This window comes from Trachypithecus francoisi, unplaced genomic scaffold, assembly GCF_009764315.1.
Source record: "Trachypithecus francoisi isolate TF-2019V2 unplaced genomic scaffold, Tfra_2.0 Lachesis_group4, whole genome shotgun sequence".
Classification (NCBI taxonomy): domain Eukaryota; kingdom Metazoa; phylum Chordata; class Mammalia; order Primates; family Cercopithecidae; genus Trachypithecus; species Trachypithecus francoisi.
This window is the reverse complement of record NW_022681469.1, coordinates 137,973,377-137,996,568: the sequence shown is the minus strand read 5'-3', so window position 1 is coordinate 137,996,568 and position 23,192 is coordinate 137,973,377. Positions and strand designations below refer to the sequence as shown.

The window sequence follows — 23,192 nt, the reverse complement described above, 5'->3', positions numbered from 1 at the left end:
TTTAAAGGTTGTTTCTGTGCCTGTGGCATCTTTTATTACCTAATTAAGGATCTTTTAAAAAATCTCTAAATTATTTTCTGGACGATCATTGCCATACAGGTTTGTTTTCTTCAACCCTATCGCCCCTCCTTAGTCTTTCTGTGCTCCGGATAGCTCTTTTCTTATAACATCCTCAGTCTTTCAAGAACTACTCCTTTTACCCTCTTCTCTGAAAGGAGACCCCCCTCTCTTCATTCCCCCTCTTCTAGCCTATTTGCCCATTTCACACTTCTACTCTCAGGCAGAGAGTCTTCCCTCAGGCCCAGGCCACAGCCTTCTCCATTCCTGCCACAGCCACCCTCCCTTCTCCCAGGTCTGCTGGCAGCCTAGGTGACTTCCACACTGATGTCCATGACCCAGACAGCCTACCTTCACAGCTTCTTGATTTCCTGGTCTAAAAAATTGCCTTTCCAGCCTTACATCCAAGTCCTCATAATTACAAAGAGCTATTTCACCACTGAAATTTTAAATATTAATATTCCTTTTTTTTTTTTTTGGAGACAGAGTCTCCCTCTGTCGCCCAGGCTGGAGTGCAGTGGCATGATCTCGGCTCACTGCAAGCTCCGCCTCCCAGGTTCACGCCATTCTCCTGCCTCAGCCTCCCGAGTAGCTGGGACTACAGGTAGGCACCTCACGCCTGGCTAATTTTTGTATTTTCAGTAGAGATGGGGTTTTGCCATGTTGGCCAGGCTGGTCTCAGATTCCTGGCCTCAACTGATCCGCCCACCTTGGCCTCCCAAAGTGCTGGGATTACAGGTGTGAGCCACTGCACCTGGCCTAAATATTAATATTCTAATCTCTGGTCACAACCTCTCAATTTCACAGCCTTATTCTATAGATACCTTTAAAAAAAATCAAACGATTAATCTTTCAAACTCCAATTTTCCTCAGTCTATCAAAGAAAGTCATAGTTGACTTCTTTGATGATACGCCTAGACCCATGGCATATCATCATTCAGCTGCTTTGTTGCTGCTACCTTCAATGTTTAAGCTCCTTTTTCTTTCTGCCAGAAACACTCAACCATGGATCCAACCAGATGCCCTCTCTGCTCCACACTTCCATGGAACCTCAGGATGGCAGTGCCTTTGTCAATGTTTGTCACCAACCAAAACATCCTTAAAGATCCTTACTTGTTAAATATCCTCCCACCCTCAAATAAGCTAATATCCTACTTTGTTAAGAAAATCCTCTCCTATTCATTTTAGAAGTAATCCCTTCAAATTCTCTTAGCCCTGTAGTGAAGAGACAGTGAAGACATCACCAGTTTAGTATGTTACTCTTGAAAGTTTTCCATTGTAAAATGTAATCCAAAGGAATAAATCTCTGATGGTAGAATTTCAACATAGCAGATAGCTGGCTCCACTATGAGTCATGCCCCATGGACAAGTCCCCTGATGAAGGTGATGCCTGGCCCCAGAGCAAAACTACTTTTATGAATACTTACCCACATATTCAGGGGTACCCATAATTTCTCGGAGCTCTTCACTGTTCTTCAATATTCTTGAAAGGCCAAAATCAACAATCTTAATGTCACCCAATGGAGATTCGCTTGTCAACAGAATATTCTGAGGCTAAAAAACATACCCCCCACAAAAATCAATACAACTATGATTAAGTACACAAAACATGTAGCCCATAAAACATACATTTCACCTGTGAAACTGAGACTGAGGAATTTAACAGTAAACAGTCATTTGTTAAAGAAATATTTTTACAATATACTTCCTACTATGTATAAGGTAGCAGGCCTGTACTCTCTTGTATTTTCAATCTCTTCCCCTACCCTGGCTCTTCCTCAGCATATAAACATGTTTCTATCCCCACCTCATGGAAACCATTCCCCATGACCCTGAATCTCCTCCAGGTAGTAGTATCTCCTACTATTCCCTCAAAGCTCAGCTTCTTGAAAGCATGGTCAAGCACAATTGGTATCGTTTTCTCAGTCCAACTAAATCTCTTTTGCCCCCTCGACTGAATCTGCCTTCATTAAGGTCACAATAACTTCAATAATCAAAGACCCACCAAATCCTGTCTGTGTCTTTCAGGGACTATTTTGCATGCAATGATTTCTGTAGCACTGGGCACTGTTAAGCATCCTTATATTGATGAAATTCCTCCCCGTTTTCTCCACCTTGGATCTCTTCCTTCTTCTACAGATCCCTCACTATTTTCTCAATGTTTTCCTTCTGTCCTCCTTTTAAATATTTGTGCTGTTCAGGATCTCTCGCTGCATGGCCAACTCTTCTCCCACCACTTTGCATTCTATTTTGGAGCAATTTCATCTACTTCCAAAGCTTCAACTGCCACTTACATACTGATGATTTCTACCCTAAGTTCTCTCTGGACTTGTGAGTGGGGGCATGTGGGGTGAGGACACGTACAGTAATGGGAAAGAGCTCCCCAGAGCCACAGAATCAGTGGGGTTCATATCCGTGGAGTCATTTTTACCCAAGGGAAAATAACCTAAGATACTTTCACATAAAAAGACAAGCAAATATATTATGGACTAGAATGTAAAATTCATTAAATTTTTAAAACATGAATTTTGAAAGGAAAGTTTGTGTTTGCATTATAAAGAGTCCTCACTTAATGTTTTCTGACATTAAGAATATTTCCAAAGGTAAGATGAGAAACATTGGTAAATTACAAATACTTCACTGTAACACCCAGTGTTTTAAGATTGGGCCCCTGCTTCCTTTTCAAGATTAATTTCCTGTCATGGCTCCAAAGGCAATCTGTGCTCCAAATCAAACAGTCTGTAACCCCTAAATAAGACAGCTACTCCCACATCTCATGCCTTTGCACATGTACCGCCTTTGTTCAGGACGCCCTCTCCCCTTCCCTCCCTGACAGATTTATTCTCATCCCTCATTCCAAGCATGATGGGTCTCAATAAAGCACCAATTCCTCTGTAAAGCCTGCCCTGGCTTCCCCTGCTCCTTCCAGGGAGGGCTTGATGGCTGCCCCGTTCCTGCTGCACAGCATAGTGTACACAGCATGCTTACTCCATTGTTTTGTTAGCTGTTTGTTTCTGTCCCCTAGATGCATAGAATGAATGTTCACATTTCCTTTCCTTCCATTCATATTCTGCCCCTCCATCTGACTTCTGTCCTCTCATTCCACTACGAATCACAAAATCAAGTGATATTTTTCAATGCTTTCTTCTGAACCACTCCCTTAGCAGTGTTGGACAAACCACTCCTTCCTTGTTTATATATTACTTTTCTCTTGGCTCCCATGACAAAACACTGTCCTGGCTTTCTTCCTATCTCTGGCTGCATCTTCCATCTCCTCTGAGGGACCACCTTCTTTTACCTGGTCCACTGGATGCTGGGTTTCTCAAGGCTTGATCTTGAGGCCTTTCCTCTTTTTACTCCAAACTCTCAGCTTGCATGATCTGCACCCAAGGCTTAAATATCACCTACACCTTATGACTCACATTTTTTTTCTTTCTTTCAGACCTCTTCAACCAGCTGCTTACCTATTATCTCCCCTTTGATGTCTCAAAGGTACCTCAAATTCAACATGACTCCTATTTTCCTTCCTAAATCAGATTCTCCCTATGCCAATGACAGGTGTCTCAGTGAATGCTATGATCATCCCTCAGAATAGGAGAGAACACTAACAATCATCTTGGCCATTCCTTTCCTCCCCGCTCTTCCATTTAGCTAACATGTCACCATAGTTGGTTTTAAGTACTAAATTCCAAGCATTTCTAGACTTGGCCTTTTTCTCTCCATCTACAGAAAACCAAAGCTACCTTTCTTGCTCTACTGTGATGGCCTCTTCAGTGGTTTGCTAGGATCCATTTTGCCCACATTGCAGCCAGGAGGTTCTTTTGTATTATCTAAATTGGATCTGTTGTCTCCTTTCCTAAACCCTTCCACAGCCTCCCACTGCTCTTAGATAACTTCCAAACTCCTTTGCATGGTGTGCATGTCCTGAGGTCCAGCTTCTGCCGAGCTAGCTCTCCAGACTCATCATATGCCATGATACCCCTGGCTCCATGAAGCTGGGTCCCACAGAACACTTTCCAGTCTCTCACACTTGCCATGCTCCCTCTTGCAAGAGTGAATTTGTAAATGGTATTCCCTCAGTCTAGAACACTTTTTTCCATTCTTTGCCTAGTCTCAACTTGGTAAGAAGGCCTAAGATGGCAGTGAAGCAGATTACAATTTCCATCCATGAGAGGGGCTGCAATATGAAAAAGGAAATTGAGGCATGGATGGTCCCTCTTTTTTTGAGACGGAGTCGTGCTCTTTCACCCAGGCTGGAGTGCAGAAGTGCAGTCTCGGCTCACTGCAAGCTCCACCTCCTGGGTTCACACCATTCTCCTGCCTCAGCCTCCTGAGTAGCTGGGACTACAGGCGCCCACCACCACGTCCAGCTAATTTTTTGTATTTTTAGTAGAGATTGGGTTTCACCGTGTTAGCCAGGATGGTATCTATCTCCTGACCTCATGATCTGCCTGTCTCGGCCTCCCAAAGTGCTGGGATTACAGGCGTGAGCCACCACGCCCAGCCAGATCGTCCCTCTTTTTAAAAAGGGTCTTACCTTCTACCCAACCACCCATCCTACCCTTTTCTATTATGAAAATGCCTGTAAGTTTATCAGGCTGAATTCAAAGAATAGGAAGAATCTACAGCTTCATGAGGACAGAAACCACAGTACTGATTAATATTTTATCACTGTGATCAGTGCCTGCCACACATTAATATTGTTGGGTGAATGAAGGGAAGAAACATAACTAAAAAAATTAAGAGCGTGTCTATTTTGTGTCAGGACTGGTAGTAGTACAAATATAACGAATAAGAACACCCTACTGTCACAGTTTATAATCAAGAGAAAATAGATGGACCTGCTAGGCTCAAGTCACTCTTCTGTGAATTGCACCATGAGGGCAAATATATACAAAGTACTCAGGCGATAAATATATCAGAGTGATTAATTCTGCCCTGGAAAATTACAGAGGAGCTATGTGAGCAGACCTTGAAGGGTAAAAAGATTTCCTCATTTATTCAACAAATACTTATTGATTGCCTAATGAGCTAGGCCCTGGGGAAATAACAGAAAACAAGACACGAGTCCTCTCTTTTGGAGCCCTGCATCTTAATGGAGACAAATAAATACACCTTGGGTCACTTTAAGCACTATGGGGAACTCAAAGCAGGGTGATGGGCGAGAGTGGTTGCCTGGGGTGTATGCATGGGCATGCTATCTTTAGGGGAGTCAGAGAAGGCCTTTCTAAGAAGGCAACCTGAAGGAGGAGAGGACGATGTTAAAAAAGAGCCAGTCACGGCTCAGTGTCCTGGAGGGGTTGGGGTAAGCAGGAGGCATTCAGAGGGAAGAGCAAGTATAGAGGCCGTACTGCTGTGGAGCATCTGCAGGAAATCCTGTGTGGCTGGAGGACAGCACAAGGCAAAAGGGGTACGAGTGGTGGGAGGCATGAGGTTGGAAAGGAAATGGCTAGGAGATCACAGGGCTTTGTAGGCTATTCTGGAGTAAATGGTAGAAGGCAGGCCACATTTTCTTTGTTAATTAGCTTCTAGCTAATTCTTCAGGAAAAAAACACCTATGTAGCATCATGACTGTGAGTCCTCAGACTTTTCAAGGCAATTTTAATTTTAGTACGTTAATAAAATACTATAGTACAACAAAAGGGCTGGGCACAGTGGCTCATGTCTGTAATTCCAGCAATTTGGGAGGCCGAGGTGAGTGGACTGTTTGAGCTTAGGAGCCTGGGCAACATGATGAAAACCTGTCTCCACCAAAAATACAAAAAATTAGCCAGGCTTGGTGGTATACATCTGTAGTCCCAGCTACTTGGGAGGCCGAGGTGGGAGGATCACTTGAGCCTGGGAGGCAGAGGTTGCAGTGAGCTGAGATAGTGCCACTGCACTCCAATCTGGGTAACAGAGTAAGACCCTGTCAAAATCAAAAACCAAAACAAAACAAAAACTATAGTAACCACAAAATGTCAATTATTCAGGCAAATTCGATAGGAGGGGTTTGGTTCAGTGACACATATTCATAATTGAATGTTTTGCCCTTTCCAGTGCACACAAAATGCCAAGTGAAATACTGCTTAGGGAAAATCTTCACCAAATCTTGAGATATTCTTGTGATTAGTAAACATGTATATTATATGAATGTTCTTAAATACCATTTGTTCCCTTAAAATAGTTTAAATGTTTTCCCCTTTTATGTGTGTACACTTTACATTCCCTGAAAAATACTTTCTTTAGTTACTATGCAAAAACTAATTGGTTTGGTGGTAATGTTGTAAATCCTAAATTAGTGTGATCAAATTATTAAAATCTTATTGTATGAGAAGCCTAGGCCCTGTTACATGCATCTATGATACACCAATGTGACAGACTTTCTAAAAATGAAGTTAAACAACTGAGAGACAGGTTGCTAGAAAAAACACATTTCTCATAAAATCAGAGCTATTTCAGGGGATTTCAGTTAATATTTATTATGTGTGGCCGGGCACGGTGGCTCAAGCCTGTAATCCCAGCACTTTGGGAGGCCGAGGCGGGTGGATCACGAGGTCAGGAGATTGAGACCATCCTGGCTAACATGGTGAAACCCTGTCTCTACTAAAAAATACAAAAAACTAGCCAGGCGAGGTGGCGGGCGCCTGTAGTCCCAGCTACTCAGGAGGCTGAGGCAGGAGAATGGCGTGAACTCGGGAGGCGGAGCTTGCAGTGAGCTGAGATCCGGCCACTGCACTCCAGCCCGGGCCACAGAGCGAGACTCTGTCTCAAAAAAAAAAAAAAAAAAAAAAAAAATTTATTATGTTGCCTTTATTAACTGTGCCCTATTTTGACCACAGGGCTCTTTTTAAAAATAGACTTTGCTCCTCTGAATAAAATATATGTACAATTACAGGACTATAATCTCTGTCTCTTCTTCGAAGGTGAAATATATCTACTTCCAATAAGCTGAAATGCATGTCCTGAAAACAAGGCTAAGTACCTCAGCATTTACAATTTAGTTACACTTTCTTTCTAGGGAATCCAGTTCATGATAAAGAAGTTGTGGCACATAAAACCTAGTTCTATTTAAAAGGTATGAATCCCAGGTAGTAAGGGAGAGAAAGAAGCAAGGTCAATCAATAGAGAGGTGATGACAGTGGAATAAGCAGAAAACCTGCAGGCGGTCCTTAAATAGATGGTGGCTGTAGGGAAGTCTTTTATTTATCTCGGTATCTTCATCTTTGTACATAATCCATTTAACGTTTACTGAACAATCACCACTGGAGAAGATTTAGTGGCTAAGATCATTGTAAAGTTGAGGTTAACCTGCTCAATAAGGCTTAGGGTATTATGGACAGGGTTTTAAGGAACATTTTATCAGGCAATTAAAGTTCTAGTACATTAACTATTAAAACCCAGGTTAGAGTAGAGAAATAGGTTAATAATCCTGTCTAAATTAATTTGGGGGACTGTTTAGAAATGTTTTTGTTACCCCTACTTTCAAGTAATATACTGATGCTTAAATTTAAATCTCATATGGAAAGTCCCAGGTTCTGGCCACTTTTTTTGAAATTAATTTTTAGAAATTAAGGTTTTAATTAAAAAAAAAGTTTTTGAGACAGGATCTCATTCTGTTCCCCAGGCTGGAATGCAAAGGTGCAATCACAGCTCACTGCAGCCTCGAACTCCTGAGCTCAGGCAATCCTCCGGCCTCAGCTTCCTCCGTAGCTGGGACTATAGGCGCATGCCACCATGGCTGGCTGAGTTTTAAATTTTTTGTAGAGATGAGGTCTCGCTATGTTGCCTGGGCTGGTCTCAAACTCCTGGGCTCAGGTGGTCCTTCTACCTCAGCCTCCCAAAGTGCTGGGATTACAGGTGTGAGCCACCACACCTGGCCTTCTCTAGTCCACTTTTAACCATGAGCATAACTGGGTGAAAAAATTAGTGATAGAATCCTAGTATAGTTGTCCCTTGGTATCTGGTGGGGATTGGTCCAGGGACTCCTTACAGATACGAAAATTTGTGATGCTCAAGTCCCTGAGAGGAAATGGTGTAGTATTTGCATATAACCTAAGCATATCCTCCTGTAAACTTTAAATCATCTCTAGGTTACTCAGAATAGCTATTATAATGCCACACATCACCTCATTTGTATGGATTCAATGAAATACTTGGTGGGGGCCAATTCAAGGTTAGTTTTTTGGAACTTTGTGGAATTTTTCCCCCTGAATATTTTCAACCTGTGGTTGGTTGAATCCATGGATGCAGAGGACTGACTGTACTAACACTCCTGAAAGACTGAACCAGTACAACACCATTTGAAGAAAAAAGAGCAATGGATTCTAAGACCAGATTTCTTTGTGCTATTTTTGGTCAGTCCTCCCTCCCTTGGATAGGACTAAAAGCAGGTCACTCTATTGAATGACTAATTCACCAAATTATTGAGACTGTTTTGGTACTTTTAGTTGGTTTTGTTCTGACTTTGCCAGAGTTGTTGTTTCTCAGATTTGCAGTTTCTGCAACATTTTATATTTTAAATGAATGGGCTTTCTCTTAATCATGGTTTGTCTTTTCTATTTTTGTGGATTTATGGACTCGTACTTTTACAGACTCCTAAATCTGTATCTGCTACTCCCTCACCCACCCCAAGAACTTTCCCAGCTCAATTTAAGGTATTTGGCTGAGAGTCTTCAGTGAATCAGTCTTTTGGCAAACTGATCATTCGGGCTCTGCACCAAAGCCAAACAGTGTATTTCCCATAGCGTCAATTATATCCTTAATAGAAGCAACTATAATAGTTATTTTAACTTCCAACTAACTTCTGTCACAGGGACAGGAGTTTCCCATTTTAACCAGCACGGAGACTAAATAGCTTAATAATTCAAAATTATCATATATATTGGGATTATCAGTTTTTAGAGAATGAAAACATAATATATTTAGCTTTGAGGCAATGTGGGAAAATAATTTCTTAAAAAATAGCCTAGTCTTTCAAGCTCTTCTAGAGACCAAGACTCAACATTATGAGCACACACTGTCGAAGACAGAGGACAGCAGACTCACTTTGTCCAGACTCACAGAGGCCAACTGGAAAGACCTTTTAGTAGAAATCACTCTCGCCTGCATAGCTGCCATACCAACCCCATCTCTGTCCTCTCCCTCCAGTAGCTGACTCACAGACATGTCTGACTGCACATGGAGGGGCAAAAAGGCAGAAGGAAGGCTGAGAACCCTTTGGACCACTTTGTCTTCTAGTTCCTCTGGTTCGAGGAAACATGGAGAGTCCAGTTTTCAACATCAAAGGCCCATCATCGTCATCTAGGACTCTACTGAATCTGGAAAGAATTCTACACCAAGTGTATTAGAGAGAAAGGAATATGATACTGAATGTACTAAGGAGAAAGGGATATAATTTCCTTGTATAAACACACACTTAAAGTTGGTATTCAAGAACTTAATATTCACCTTTGATACTCTCAAGTAACATCAAAGATCCATGACACATGGTGTTGACAACCTGTTTGACTTGCTACTTAATTAGTTCTTGAATAGTCACAGGTTGAACTGTCGTAAGCTGAAAGCTCATTTCCTATAGGTGCAATGCTATTTAAATTGGGGTTCTGTTCCTGGAAGTCCATCATAAGACTAGTAAAACATCATTAAAAAATAAAACAGATATACGATTTTGCAAAGTTAAGAGTGAAAGAAGCTACAGCATAAACATTATTTTGGGAATTCCTCTGCATGGCTAATACTGAGGCTTCTTAAAGTATCAGCCCAGTGAAAGTCTGTACTGCAGAGACCATCTCTTCCTTGTAAATGTTCCCGAGGGAAGCAAGGTGGAAATTTCTTGCAGCAAGGATCTTTGAACTTCTTATGCATATGACAGACTGAAGGGGAAAAGCAAAGCCCCCACCCAAGCTGTGAAAGGTTTTAACTAGGTAATCTTGAGCATTAACATCAGGCCACCTCAGCATGTGGGTGTGCAAATGTCCACACTTGCTTTCAAAAAACGCCACTGTGTACCATGTGGCTACTGGGTCCTGAGTGTCCATTTTAGCCATGGTATTAAAAAATTAATATCTTTGAGAAAAGATAAATGTGTATAAAATGAATTTACATTGGCATCTTTCAAAAGAGAACAAGAAAACTTCCACATTGTTTTTTCCCTGTATTTTTCTGTAGGAAACAAGTAAAATTTTCTGTAGGAAACTAGTATTTAAAAAGAAACTACCTTTCCACCTAAATTCAAATGGGACATTATCAAGTTTGCTTTAGAAGTCAACCTCCAGATTACATACACTGTATCTTCTTTTTTTTGTTTTGAGATGGAGTCTTGTTCTGTCAGCTGGGCTGGAGTGCAGTGGCGCAGTCTCGGCTCACTGCAACCATCATCTACCGGATTCAAGCGATTCTCCTGTCTCAGCCTCCCAAGGAGCTGGGATTATAGGTGCCTGCTACCACGTCCAGCTAATTTTTGTATTTTCAGTAGAGAAGGGGTTTCACCAAGTTGGCCAGGCTGCTCTCGAACTCCTAACTTCAAGTGATCTGCCCTCCTTGACCTCCCAAAGTGCTGGGATTACAGGGATGAGCCACTGCACCCAGCCTGTACACTCCTTCTTGAGAGTGTGCCTTCATGCAATAAAAATTAGGCAGTTATTTATACAGTATTAAATATATACATATATGAATTTATATTTATATAGTATGACTCTATCTATATAAATAAACAAAGGTATTATGGAATGTGCCATATAGCAGTTCTTTTTTTTTTTTTTTTTTTTTTGAGACGAAGTCTCACTCTGTTGCCTAGGCTACAGTGCAATGGCGCGATCTTGGCTCACTGCAAGCTCTGCCTCCCGGGTTCACGCCATTCTCCTGTCTCAGCCTCCTGAGTCACTGGGACAACAGGCTCCTGCCACCATGCCCGGCTAATTTTTTTGTATTTTTAGTAGAGACAGGGTTTCACCGTGTTACCCAGGATGGTCTCGATCTCCTGACCTCGTGATCCACCCGCCTCAGCCTCCCAAAATGCTGGGATTACAGGCATGAGCCACCACACCCGGCCCTGACCATACAGCAATTCTGGCCTGAAGTTTAAGTATCACTTTGCCCTACCTTGAATCTGAAACTTCAGGGTTGTGGCCTAGCAATTTATTTTAACGAGCCCTTCCAGGTGATTATGATTCACGTCTGGGTCACAGAACACTGCCATAGAGCATCTACTTTCTGCTAGAGGAGATATTATAGCAGATGTCAAGGTAGATCAGTAGATGATCGTGGTGTGAGATGACCCTGCAGTTCACGATGGGAAAGTTTTTTTGGGGGTAGTCCAGAGGCTTCAGCCTTCTCAGGTTACCATCCTTCCTAACCCTATTTCCTCTCGCCAGTAAGGCCATCTTTGTAAATGGAATAAACACTAGGAACTAGGGTCGCTGTGGCATGTTCTCTGTTTGAGGACTGCTTCATTTTCGCACAGTTGCACCTGGACTTGATATGAAAGTAACCATCAGAAAATCAACAGAAATCTTAAACTTGCTGAAAGTTCATTTCCTATAGGTGCAATGCTATTTAAATTGGGGTTCTGTTCCTGAAAATCCATCATAAGACTAGTAAAACATCATTAAAAAATAAAACAGATACACAATTTTGCAAAGTTAAGAGTGTAAAACCAAATATGAAAGAAGCTACAGCATAAACATTTATTTTGGGAATTCCTCTGCATGGCTAATACTGCCATGCAGACACCCGCAGGAATATACTAAGAATAATCATAGCGGACCTTTACGGTCTCCTGAGCATCCATTCTCTGCTCTTTCAGAAACAGAACTGATTTGAGAATCCATCCCTTCTCCACTCAGTCCACGTAAAGGTTAGGATGGTAGAAAGGGTTATACCTCTTCCTCCAGAGTTGGAGCCTATGACACTGATGACACTGGCATGGCAAGCCAAAGCCCTACACCCATCAGCACACTTATTAGCTCCAGATTGATCTATGCTGGTGTAATCAGAGTGAATCTCAGAACTTTGGACAGATCTGTGAGTAGAGACTGACTTTCCTGCTGTCTCCGGGTAGTTGCAAGGCTGAACAGCAGCATCTACTTTATTACCATCTTATTGTCATTCAAAGAAGGCAGAGCTGAATGCTGGAGAAAAACTGAGTACTAGCAACAGTTTTTGAGCCCTGAATATTGTCATAACTGAAGCTAGAATTATCTCTGGACTTGTTTGCCACTAAAATTTCCTTGTTTTGCTTACCCCGGTTTCAGCTGGCATCTTGATCACTTGAAAGGAACATAACTGACATATCGTCCTTTGTTTTTCCTTCCTTCCTCTTCTCCGCCTTTGACAATTTTAAATTAGAAATCTACCTGCCTCTAATCTCTTTAATTTTCTCATTTATTTACTGCTGCCTATTTTCCAAAACACTGTTTCTCGAATATTCCTGGCTCAAAAATCATCTATGTCTTTATGACATATGAAATCCCTAGAATCCAGCCTTTTCCCAGCTTTTAATATCTCCTAATTGATCTCTCAATTCCAGTGAAATGATTCCATTTATTTTTTCCCAAACACATCACAAATATTCCTGACTCTTGTGAGGTAATTTTCTCTTACTCTTCTCAACTTACCTAAATCCTAACTTTTCAAAAGATCTAGCTCAAGTTCTGTCTTGTCATATTCTGAGTTCCTTTCTTTGGCATTGTATTATTATGTATCTTTTCATGTACACACATGTGCCTTATCTCCCTGATAAAACTATCTGGCTAGAGGATAGGAGTAAAGACTCAATTCTAATATCCTTGCTAGCTAATAATACACAAACATGAAATATGTTTGAATAAATCACTGTTAAATATTTTATGTCTTGAATGTCATTCTTTAGCAATCTCAAAATTGTAAAGTAATTTGAACCTTACCTTCAAATCAAGATGAACTACATCATGAGTGTGTAAAAAGTGAACACCTTCTAGAATCTGTCGCATAAGTCTTTGAACATCTTTTTCTTTAAAGGCTTCCTCTCTGTCTGCAACACACTGGTCAAAGATTTCACCCCCAGCAGCACTAGAGAAGGGCAAAATTAAAGTAATATATGACTCATAAGAAATGGCAAACACTTACACCAAAACTACAAAGTAAATTAATTACAGTCTGGCAGTAACTGTATACCTTTTTTAAAAAATTTATTTTTATTTTGAAAAATAGAGATGGGACCTCACTATGGTGCCCACTATGTCTCAAACTCCTGTGCTCAAGCAATCCTCCCACCTTGGCCTCTGAAGGTGTTGGGATTACAGGTATAAGCCATTGTACCCAGCCTGTATAACTGTTAGTATGGATTTGACAACCTAAATCAAAACACAGTATAGGCTGAGCCAACTCAGTCCCAAGCAGCTCAAGATGCACCACAATGTAATGTACAGTTTACAAAGCACTCTGCACATACAGGCCACAATTTGCTGATAACTGAACTTTGTTCCTCAATTGAAATAAAGAACTGCATTTTGGCTGAAACAGTTTCTTAATCACAGTTTATTGTCATCTGAGTCCCTCAGCCCATTACTATCAATTTACATAAATACAAGGATTTCTTTACCTAAATTTTAGGAGCGATTAGTCTCCTTACACATAAAGTTATCCATTCTTGCTTTTCTTTCTTTCTTTTTTTTTTTTGAGATGGAGTCTTGCTCTGTCACCAGGCTGGAGTGCAGTGGCTGGATCTCGGCTCACTGCAAGCTCTGCCTCCCGGGTTTATGCCATTCTCCTGCCTCAGCCTCCTGAGTAGCTGGGATTACAGGCATGCGCCACCACGCCTGGCTAATTTTTTTGTATTTTAGTAGAGACGGAGTTTCACCAGGTGGGCCAGGATGGTCTCGATCTCCTTGACCTTGTGAACCGCCTGCCGTGGGCTCTCAAAATGCTGGGATTACAGGCATGAGCCACCACGCCCGGCCCCATTCTTGCTTTAACAAATGATTCCCTCTTGGTTTTCTCAACAATTTAAGTAGTTTAAAACACACTGCTAACTACAGTTTTCTGAAAATGTTCAAGTATGTATTTCAAATATAGAGTATTATAAGAAAATTGAGGCCGGGCACAGTGGCTCACGCCTGTAATCCCAGCACCTTGGGAGGCTGAGGCAGGTGGATCACCTGGGATCAGGAATTCGAGACCAGCCTGACCAACATGGAGAAGCCCCATCTCTACTAAAAATACAAAATTAGCCAGGCATGGTAGCGCATGCCTGTAACCCCAGCTCCTCAGGAGGCTGAGGCAGGAGATCACTTGAACCTGGGAGGCAGAGGTTGCGATAAACCGAGATCACGCCATTGCACTCCAGCCTGGGCAACAAGAACAAAACTCCATCTCAAAATAAATAAATAAATAAATAAATAAATAAATAAATAAATAATAAAAGAGACTATATTCCTTTCAGTACAACATATAATCATATAACCCTGTTTAACTGTGGATTTTACCCATTAACTAAATACCATATTAACTAGTATCACTAAATGTGATCTCACTAAAGAACAATCTGAGATGTTAAAAGCATCTCTCAAGCATAGTAACAGAAAATATTATATTAACTATTTTACACAAAGTACTTTCCTTCACATGGAAGCTAGAGAAGCCCTATAATAGCTTTGCTTTTTCTATCTTTAACTACAGCAACATTACTTTTTAACCACAAAATTTCACTGGGAAATTAATTAAAAAACTATTAACAAAGTTTTGTACAAAAACTACTTTTACAAAAAAACATTTAGAACTTTAAAATTTCAACTTTCTAGTGGTCCTTGGAAAGTTATGAGATGACTATCTTTTGACCAACATTATTCAGAGCCATGTAACTGATGTTTAGAAGCTAACAGTAACTGAGTTTCCCTAGCTGCCTGCACCTTGGCTGTATCATAGCTTCCCGCCTCAGACCAAACACTGTTTTTTCTATCTAAACTAGCATTTCCATTCTATCCTGCTCTGAGGCCCAGTTTGGATCTTTACTTTCTCATTATTCAAATTCAACAAACCATCAAATACGTTAGGCCCTATATTCTGTCCTAGAGATAGAAAAATAATTACAAATAGGTATGTCTGGTCCTTCAAGCTCTAGGGGGGAAGAGAAAAATGAAAGATACTTAAATAACAACTACATATGCATTTATATGTGAAATTATATATTAAATGACTTGATAACTTAGCAACTGAGCAATTAATTGGAAAGGAAGTAGAAAAAAAAAATCTTGGAAAGATGACATTTATTCTGAACCTTGAAGGATTACTAGGAGTCCACTAGATGAAATGCTAACAGCACATCCCAGATAGAGGGAGCATATGTGTGAAGGCACACTGTGTAAAAAATACATGGTACACTCATTAAAGGGCAAGTTTCTACTTCCCCATCCAACCAAATGGTATGGCACTTGCCCTCTGGCTATAAACAACCAGAAAATTAAAGCATATGAATCAACTATTTCAGGCATTAGAACGACAGGTATAGGACCATGAGCTGTGAGAAGAGGTTAAGCCCTCCAATATTCCTACTTGGTAACAATATATGGACAGTGGTACGGGGTAGGGGAGGAACCCAAGCAGAAGCAGAATGCAGCAGCCTTGCTAAGCTGAGAAGACAGACTGGGAGTTTGGCAAGGCTAAGACAGCTGGAATTGGCAGGTGAGTACCAGAGAGGAGGGAGCTACAGAGAGAGATCTGCTCAATAGTATTTTGAAGTCTTAGACAAAATAACTCTGGAAAATTATAAGGCTGAGAAATTCCCAGTGTTCACAGAGAATAAGGTAAGACACTTGAATTTTGTCAAGTTGGAGTAGAAAAGCCACTCTAAACACTGGGGCAATGAACCGACTCCTTTGGGAGGGCCATCCTTTGTATTAAGGCTAACCTAGTTCTAGGTCTGTCCTAACAAAGCCGATCCACAAGTAATTTAAATGACTGCCAACACAAACGTCACCATTCTTTAATGGGATAAAATCTACTCAACCCTGCAACATTCCAAATGTATGTCATTTTACCAAAAATTTCTAGATATCTGAAAATGCCACAAATTACAATTCACAACCAATAGGAAAAATAATAAAAGTAGATCCAGAAATGACAGGAGATGATGGAATTAGCAGATAAGGACCTTAAAACTGGCATTATAAAGATGCTCAAAGATTTAAAGTAAAATATGAACATAATCATGTAAGAGATGGAGGTTATGAAAAGAACCAAAAAGAACTTTCACAGGTGAAAAATACAGTATCTGAAACGAAAAACCCATTGGATAGTCTTTATAGCAGATCAGACACTGCAGAAGAATCAGTGAATTTTAAGACACAGGAAAATAAGCTGTCTATGTGAAGCAGAGAGAGAGAGGGAAAAGACTGAACAAAACAAACAGGACCCCAGGGAACTATGGGACAGCATCAAGCCGTTTAATACACTGTAATTCAAGGAATAAGAGAAGAGAGGTAGGGGTAGGAAAATATTAGAAAACATAATAGCTGAAAAATTTCCAAATCTGATAAAAACTAACTATAAATAAAAAAAACTTAAGTAGATCAATGAACTCCAAGCAAGATAAATACAAATAAAACCAAGGCACCATACTCAAATTGCTAAAAACCAGTGAGAAAGAGGAAAATCTTTAAAAAGGCACATTTGGCCGGGCGCAGTGGCTCAAGCCTGTAATCCCAGCACTTTGGGAGGCCGAGACGGGCGGATCACGAGGTCAGGAGATCGAGACCATCCTGGCTAATACAGTGAAACTCTGTCTCTACTTAAAAATACAAAAAACTAGCCGGGCGACGAGGCGGGCGCCTGTAGTCCCAGCTACTCGGGAGGCTGAAGCAGGAGAATGGCGTAAACCCGGGAGGCGGAGCTTGCAGTGAGCTGAGATCCGGCCACTGCACTCCAGCCTGGGTGGCAGAGCAAGACTCCGTCTCAAAAAAAAATAAAAAAAATAAAAAAATAAAAATAAAAAGGCACATTTATGGCTGGGCGCGGTGGCTCACGCCTGTAATCCCAGCACTTTGGGCAGCCGAGGCGGGTGGATCATGAGGTCAGGAGATTGAGACCATCCTGGCTAACAAGGTGAAATCCCGTCTCTACTAAAAATACAAAAAATTAGCTGGGCGTGGTGGTGGGCGCCTGTAGTCCCAGCTACTTGAGAGGCTGAGGCAGGAGAATGGTGTGAATCCAGGAGACGGAGCTTGCAGTGAGCAGAGATTGTGCCACTGCACTTCAGCCTGGGCAACAGAGCCAGACTCTGTCTCAAAAAAAAAAAAAAAAAAAGGCACATTTATAGGTGAATCAAGGTAAGAATGATCACAGACTTCTTGTCGTAAATAATGCAGGGAAGATGTCAATGCAATGACAAAAAAAGAAGTATGCCGAGAAGGTAGGGTGAGGTAGAAAAGGACTAAAAGGAGATGAGGTAGAATAGAAGTCAGGGAGAAGAGCACAGGATGAGGGCAAAACAACTAAAAAAATTCAGAGTAAGGCAATGATGGGCTAATATATACTGTGAAATGCCTCCTCCTCCAGGAAGCACTCCCTAACCTCCCAGGCAGAGTAAAGGAGCACAGTATATGGATAAAAGCAGAAGCTTTGGAATCTCACACCCCTGGACTAAATTCTGGAGCTGCTGTTTGTAATACAGCACAACCTAAGGTTGTTTTTTTTTCTGAGTGTTTTCTTATATATAAAATTGTGTTCTAAAATTTATGAACAGTGTAAATAAAGCATATAAATAATATATATAAAGCTGGAAGACAGCATAGCGCCTGGTGTGTAGTAAATGCTTAATACATTTTAACTATTATACTCTAGTTCACACAACAACTAGTAAGAACTCCTGGTAAATCATCAACATTGCTGTAATCATTTATAGGCTGAATATCCTTTCTCTTAAATGTTTGGGACCAGAAACGTTTGGGATTTACATTTTGAAATATTAGCTATACTGGGGGAGGGGACCCAAGTCTAAACACACATTTATATTTCATATGCGACTTACATAGCCTGAAGGTAATTTTATACAATATTTTAAATAATTTTGTGCATGAAACAAAGTTTGTGTACACCGAACCATCAGAAAGTGAAGGTGTCACTCTCAGCCACCATGTCAAATCACAGCAAGTTTACACTTATGCACACCTGCTGCATTAGCACAGCCCCTAGCATAGTTATTCTATTCTTAGCATCCTTAATTCCTATAAAGGTGATCTCATCAGCTGTGGTCAGCATCTTTCTGGGATAATATATGAGGTCAGATGTGGAATTTTCTACTGTGGCATCATATTAGTGCTCAAAAATTTCAAACTTTGGGACATTTCATTTCCAAGTTAAGAATGCTCAACCTCCATATCTATTTCCTTTGCTAGACTTTTAGCACCTGAAGATAAGGGGTTATGTTTTTTCACTTTTTATATTATCAGTACCTATTAGTATCTAGTGCACATGGCAGGTGCTTCAAGAATGATTAACTGATGCAGTGATCATAACCTGCCTGTTTCCATAACAACAATATATTGATGTGGCTGAGAATTTTGATATCTCAGTATCCAGAGTATATCTCTAAGACTTCCTCTTCAAACTAAAAGTAGAACATGAAATTTTTTGACCAAATCATACTGATTTTTGTTCTAAAAAAATCTGATCATCAAAGAAACAGAAGCCACCAAAAGTTTCTAAGCAAGGGAATAATATCACCAAATCTGTTTTTATTACCTATCTAACAGTAGCAGGAGGGATTTCCCCGGATTGAAACCAGGGTGACCAGCTGAAAAGCTACTGGAGAGGTTTAAGTAGAAGACTTGGTAATTCATTATACTGTACATGAGTGTTAAAGAGGATAAAAGAATTAAGGATAACTTCAAGGTTTCTAGCTTGAGCAATGAAACAGATGGGGATACTAAACAAAAGAAAAACAGGCCTTAATAGGGTAATGCAGGAGTACTGATATTGACTGCTACTGACTGCATTGATACTGATATATTGACTAATAATGATCTGCGGTTGGACACATGTATACACAACAGGCAGCTGGAGCTTAAGAAAGGGGCTGAGGAGACTGGGCGAGAGAGCGACACTCCAAAATGGCCGAATAGGAACAGCTCCAGTCTACAGCTCCCAGTGTGAGCAACGCAGAAGACGGGTGATTTCTGCATTTCTAACTGAGGTACCGGGTTCATCTCACTGGGGCTTGTTGACAGTGGGTGCAGGACAGTGGGTGCAGCCTACCGAGCGTGAGCCGAAGCAGGGCGAGGCATCACCTCACCCGAGAAGCAAAAGGGGTCCGGGAATTCCCTTTCCTAGCCAAGGGAAGCTGTGACAGACAGCACCTGGAAAATCAGGTCACTCCTACTCTAATACTGTACTTTTCCAATGGTCTTAGCAAGCAGCACACCAGCAGATTATATCCCCTGCCGGGATTGGAAGGTCCCACGCCCACGGAGCCTCGCTCATTGCTAGCACAGCAGTCTAAGATCAAACTGCAAGATGGCAGTGAGGCTGGGGGAGGGGCGACCGCCATTGTTAAGGCTTGAGTAGGTAAACAAAGCTGCCAGGAAGCTTGAACTGGGTGGAGCCCACCGCAGCTCAAGGAGGTCTGCCTGCCTCTGTAGATTCCATGTCTGGGGGCAGGGCACAGTCGAACAAAAGGCAGCAAAAACCTCTGCACACTTAAATGTTCCTGTCTAACAGCTCTGAAGAAAGCAGTGGTTCTTCCAGCACGGAGTTTGAGATCTGAGAATGGACAGACTGCCTCCTCAAGTGGGTCCCTGATCCCTGAGTAGCCTAACTGGGAGGCACTCCCCCAGAAGGGGCAGACTGACACCTCACATGGCTGGTTACCCCTCTGAGACGAAGCTTCCAGAGGAATGATCAGGCAGCAACATTTGCTGTTCAGCAATATTCGCTGTTCTGCAGCCTCTGCTGCTGACACCCAGGCAAAAAAGGTCTGGAGTGGACCTCCAGCAAACTCCAACAGACCTGCAGCTCAGAGTCCTGACTTAGAAGGAAAACTAACAGGAAGGACATCTACACCAAAACCCCATCTGTACGTCACCATCATCAAAGACCAAAGGTAGATAAAATCACAGAGATGGGGGAAAAACAGAGCAGAAAAGCTGAAAATTCTAATAATCAGAGCACCTCTCCCCCTCCAAAGGAACGCAGCTCCTCACCAGCAACGGAACAAAGCTGGACCGAGAATGACTTTGACGAGTTGAGAGAAGAAGGCTTCAGACGATCAAACTTCTCCAAGCTAAAGGAGAAAGTTCAAACCTATTGCAAAGAAACTAAAAACCTTGAAAAAAGATTAGACGAATGGCTAACTAGAATAACCAGTGTAGAGAAGTCCTTAAATGACCTGATGGAGCTGAAAACCACGGCATGAGAACTACGTGACAAATGCACAAGCTTCAGTAGCCGATTCGATCAACTGGAAGAAAGGGTATCAGTGATTGAAGATCAAATGAATGAAATGAAGCGAGAAGAGAAGTTTGGAGAAAAAAGAGTAAAAAGAAACGAACAAAGCCTCCAAGAAATATGGGACTACGTGAAAAGATCAAATCTATGTCTGATTGGTGTACCTGAAAGTGATGGAGAGAATGGAACCAAGTTGGAAAACACTCTGCAGGATATTATCCAGGAGAACTTCCCCAACTTAGCAAGGCAGGCCAACATTCAAATTCAGGAAATACAGAGAACGCCACAAAGATACTCCTCGAGAAGAGCAACTCCAAGACACACAATTATCAGATTCACCAAAGTTGAAATGAAGGAAAAAAAAAAATTAATGGCAGCCAGAGAGAAAGGTCGGGTTACCCACAAAGGGAAGCCCATCAGACTAACAGCGGATTTCTCAGCAGAAACTCTACAAGCCAGAAGAGAGTGGGGGCCAATATTCAACATTCTTAAAGAAAAGAATTTCAACCCAAAATTTCATGTCCAGCCAAACTAAGCTTCATAAGTGAAGGAGAAGAAAGGGGCTGAGGTTGGAAACAAAGATTTGGAAGTATTCAGCAAGTAAATGATAGCTGAAGTCACAAAAATAGATTATTATCATCCAGGGTAAATGTATAAAACATAAATATATGACATCAGTAACGCTGATGGAACTGTGGGGAACACTTACATTTATATAGTAGAAAAGGATGAAGGGCTCTGAGAGGAGGAGGAGATTTTTAAAAAATAGGGCTGTGAAAGCCAAGGAAGAACATGATTTCAAGAAAGAAAGGATAATATCAAGTGTTTAAAGAGAGCAAGAACTGGAATGAATACTAAAATGAGGAGACTAATTTTGGCACACAGGACTGGTGACCTCATCAAAGTATCAGAAGAGCAGATGGCATTAGATTAAAAAGTGAATGGGGTATTGGCCCATGAACAGATGAGTGGATCAATGAAGTAGAACAAAACTGGAAGGTGAGGAATGCTATAAATTCAGACTATTCTTTTAAGAAGTATAGCAGTAAGGAAAAGAGAAAGGCAAGATATAAGAGTCAAAGCTGAGGAAGGAATTTTTTAGCATAGAGGAGACTGAAATATTAGAAGACAAAGGGAAAAGAACCACCATGGGAGGAGGGTCTGAAACTCTAGAAGAGGTTACATAACTTACAAAAAAACGAAACACAGGTCCTAGAAAAGGAAGGATAAGAATTAAAGAACTTGGCCGGGCGCGGTGGCTCAAGCCTGTAATCCCAGCACTTTGGGAGGCCGAGACGGGCGGATCACGAGGTCAGGAGATCGAGACCATCCTGGCTAACACGGTGAAACCCCGTCTCTACTAAAAAATACAAAAAAACTAGCCGGGCGAGGTGGCGGGCGCCTGTAGTCCCAGCTACTCCGGAGGCTGAGGGAGGAGAATGGCGTAAACCCGGGAGGCAGAGCTTGCAGTGAGCTGAGATCCAGCCACTGCACTCCAGCCGGGCAAGAGCGAGACTCCGTCTCAAAAAAAAAAAAAAAAAAAAAAAAAAAAAAAATTAAAGAACTTAAATAAGGGTTCAGTCTTGGAAATGATTAGCTGAATCCCTTCCATCGAACAGCAGGGATGGGCATGAGAGCAACAAAGACAGATATTAGAGGAAGAGGGGAGGGATGCTTGGGGAGTGTGTCTGATGGCCTTGATTTCTCCATATGGGGGAGAAAAGGCTAAGTATCTCATGAGAGGTGGGAAGCAGGTGACACAGTAAGTGTGGTAAAGATATGGATTAGCTCAGGGGGTGGGAGTGTTAAAAGGACATAAGAGATTAGGTACAGACTTGCTAAGCTATACCATGAGCCTAGCTGAGGATGGAACTCTTACACTTGTACTAAGTAGATGAAAAACGATCCAAGTCCTTCCAAGAATGTGTGGCAGCAGAGGAGGAGGGACACACAGCATGCATTCTGGGTTTAAAATGGGCAAATGAGTTGCAGAGGATGACCAAGAGGAAGAGGGAAATAATGTGAGGTGCTGGTAAGAGAGGAGTTAAATTAACTACCAAAGAGGAGAAGGGAAGAAAAGGGAAGAAAAAAGTCAGGAGCCGGGTGATAACTGGAAGAACTGAAAAGGGTCCCAGGATGAAAGGCTGAAGAGCAGGTTTTGCAAGGAGGAGGAGATTTTAGAGACAGAATATTTCAGGTGGTCTTTTCTGGATCAATTTCCAATTCTGCCTTAATCCCCTCTGTAATAAACAGAAAAAAAAAAAAACAAATCCTTGGTAAGCAGTGGGCTTCCATATGAGATTCCTAAACTTATTTTTTTAAAAAAACTTTTAACCATTCTGCCATTTTTGGATATTTCTACTATCATAAATTAGAAATGCATTGTGACAAACACTTTTGTGCTTCTCATGTTCGTATTATTTCTCTAAAAGGGATTCCTACAAGTGAAATTATTGAATTAAAATATATGAACACCATACTTTTGAATTACACTATCAAGAGTAACATGCTTAATATTTTAGCCATCCAGACTTCACCCTCTATAAACTTTTAAATAAAAACAACATAATGCCATACATATTATTTTGTAACATGCTCTTTTTTAAACTTAATATTTTAAATATTTGAAATATATTTATAGTTACCTTAGCTTCTTAATGACTGCCTAGTAATCCATTTTGTGACATCACTTATTTAACCAGCCTTTTTTCTAACAAACATTTAGATTATTTCTACCT

At 41.2% G+C, this 23,192-nt stretch overlaps 1 protein-coding gene across 4 annotated transcripts in view; it reads right to left on the bottom strand.

Moving 5' to 3' along the window:
- The window catches only part of STK17A (serine/threonine kinase 17a), a 44,149-nt gene that overhangs the window by 3,941 nt on the left and 17,016 nt on the right, over positions 1 to 23,192 (bottom strand). For all 4 annotated transcript variants that reach the window (XM_033193927.1, XM_033193930.1, XM_033193928.1 and 1 more), the window contains 2 exons: positions 12,942 to 13,086; positions 1,485 to 1,611 (listed from right to left, as the gene is read on the bottom strand). In XM_033193927.1, the coding sequence (XP_033049818.1) occupies positions 1,485 to 1,611; positions 12,942 to 13,086 (272 nt within the window). The remainder of the gene's footprint in view (positions 1 to 1,484; positions 1,612 to 12,941; positions 13,087 to 23,192) is intronic.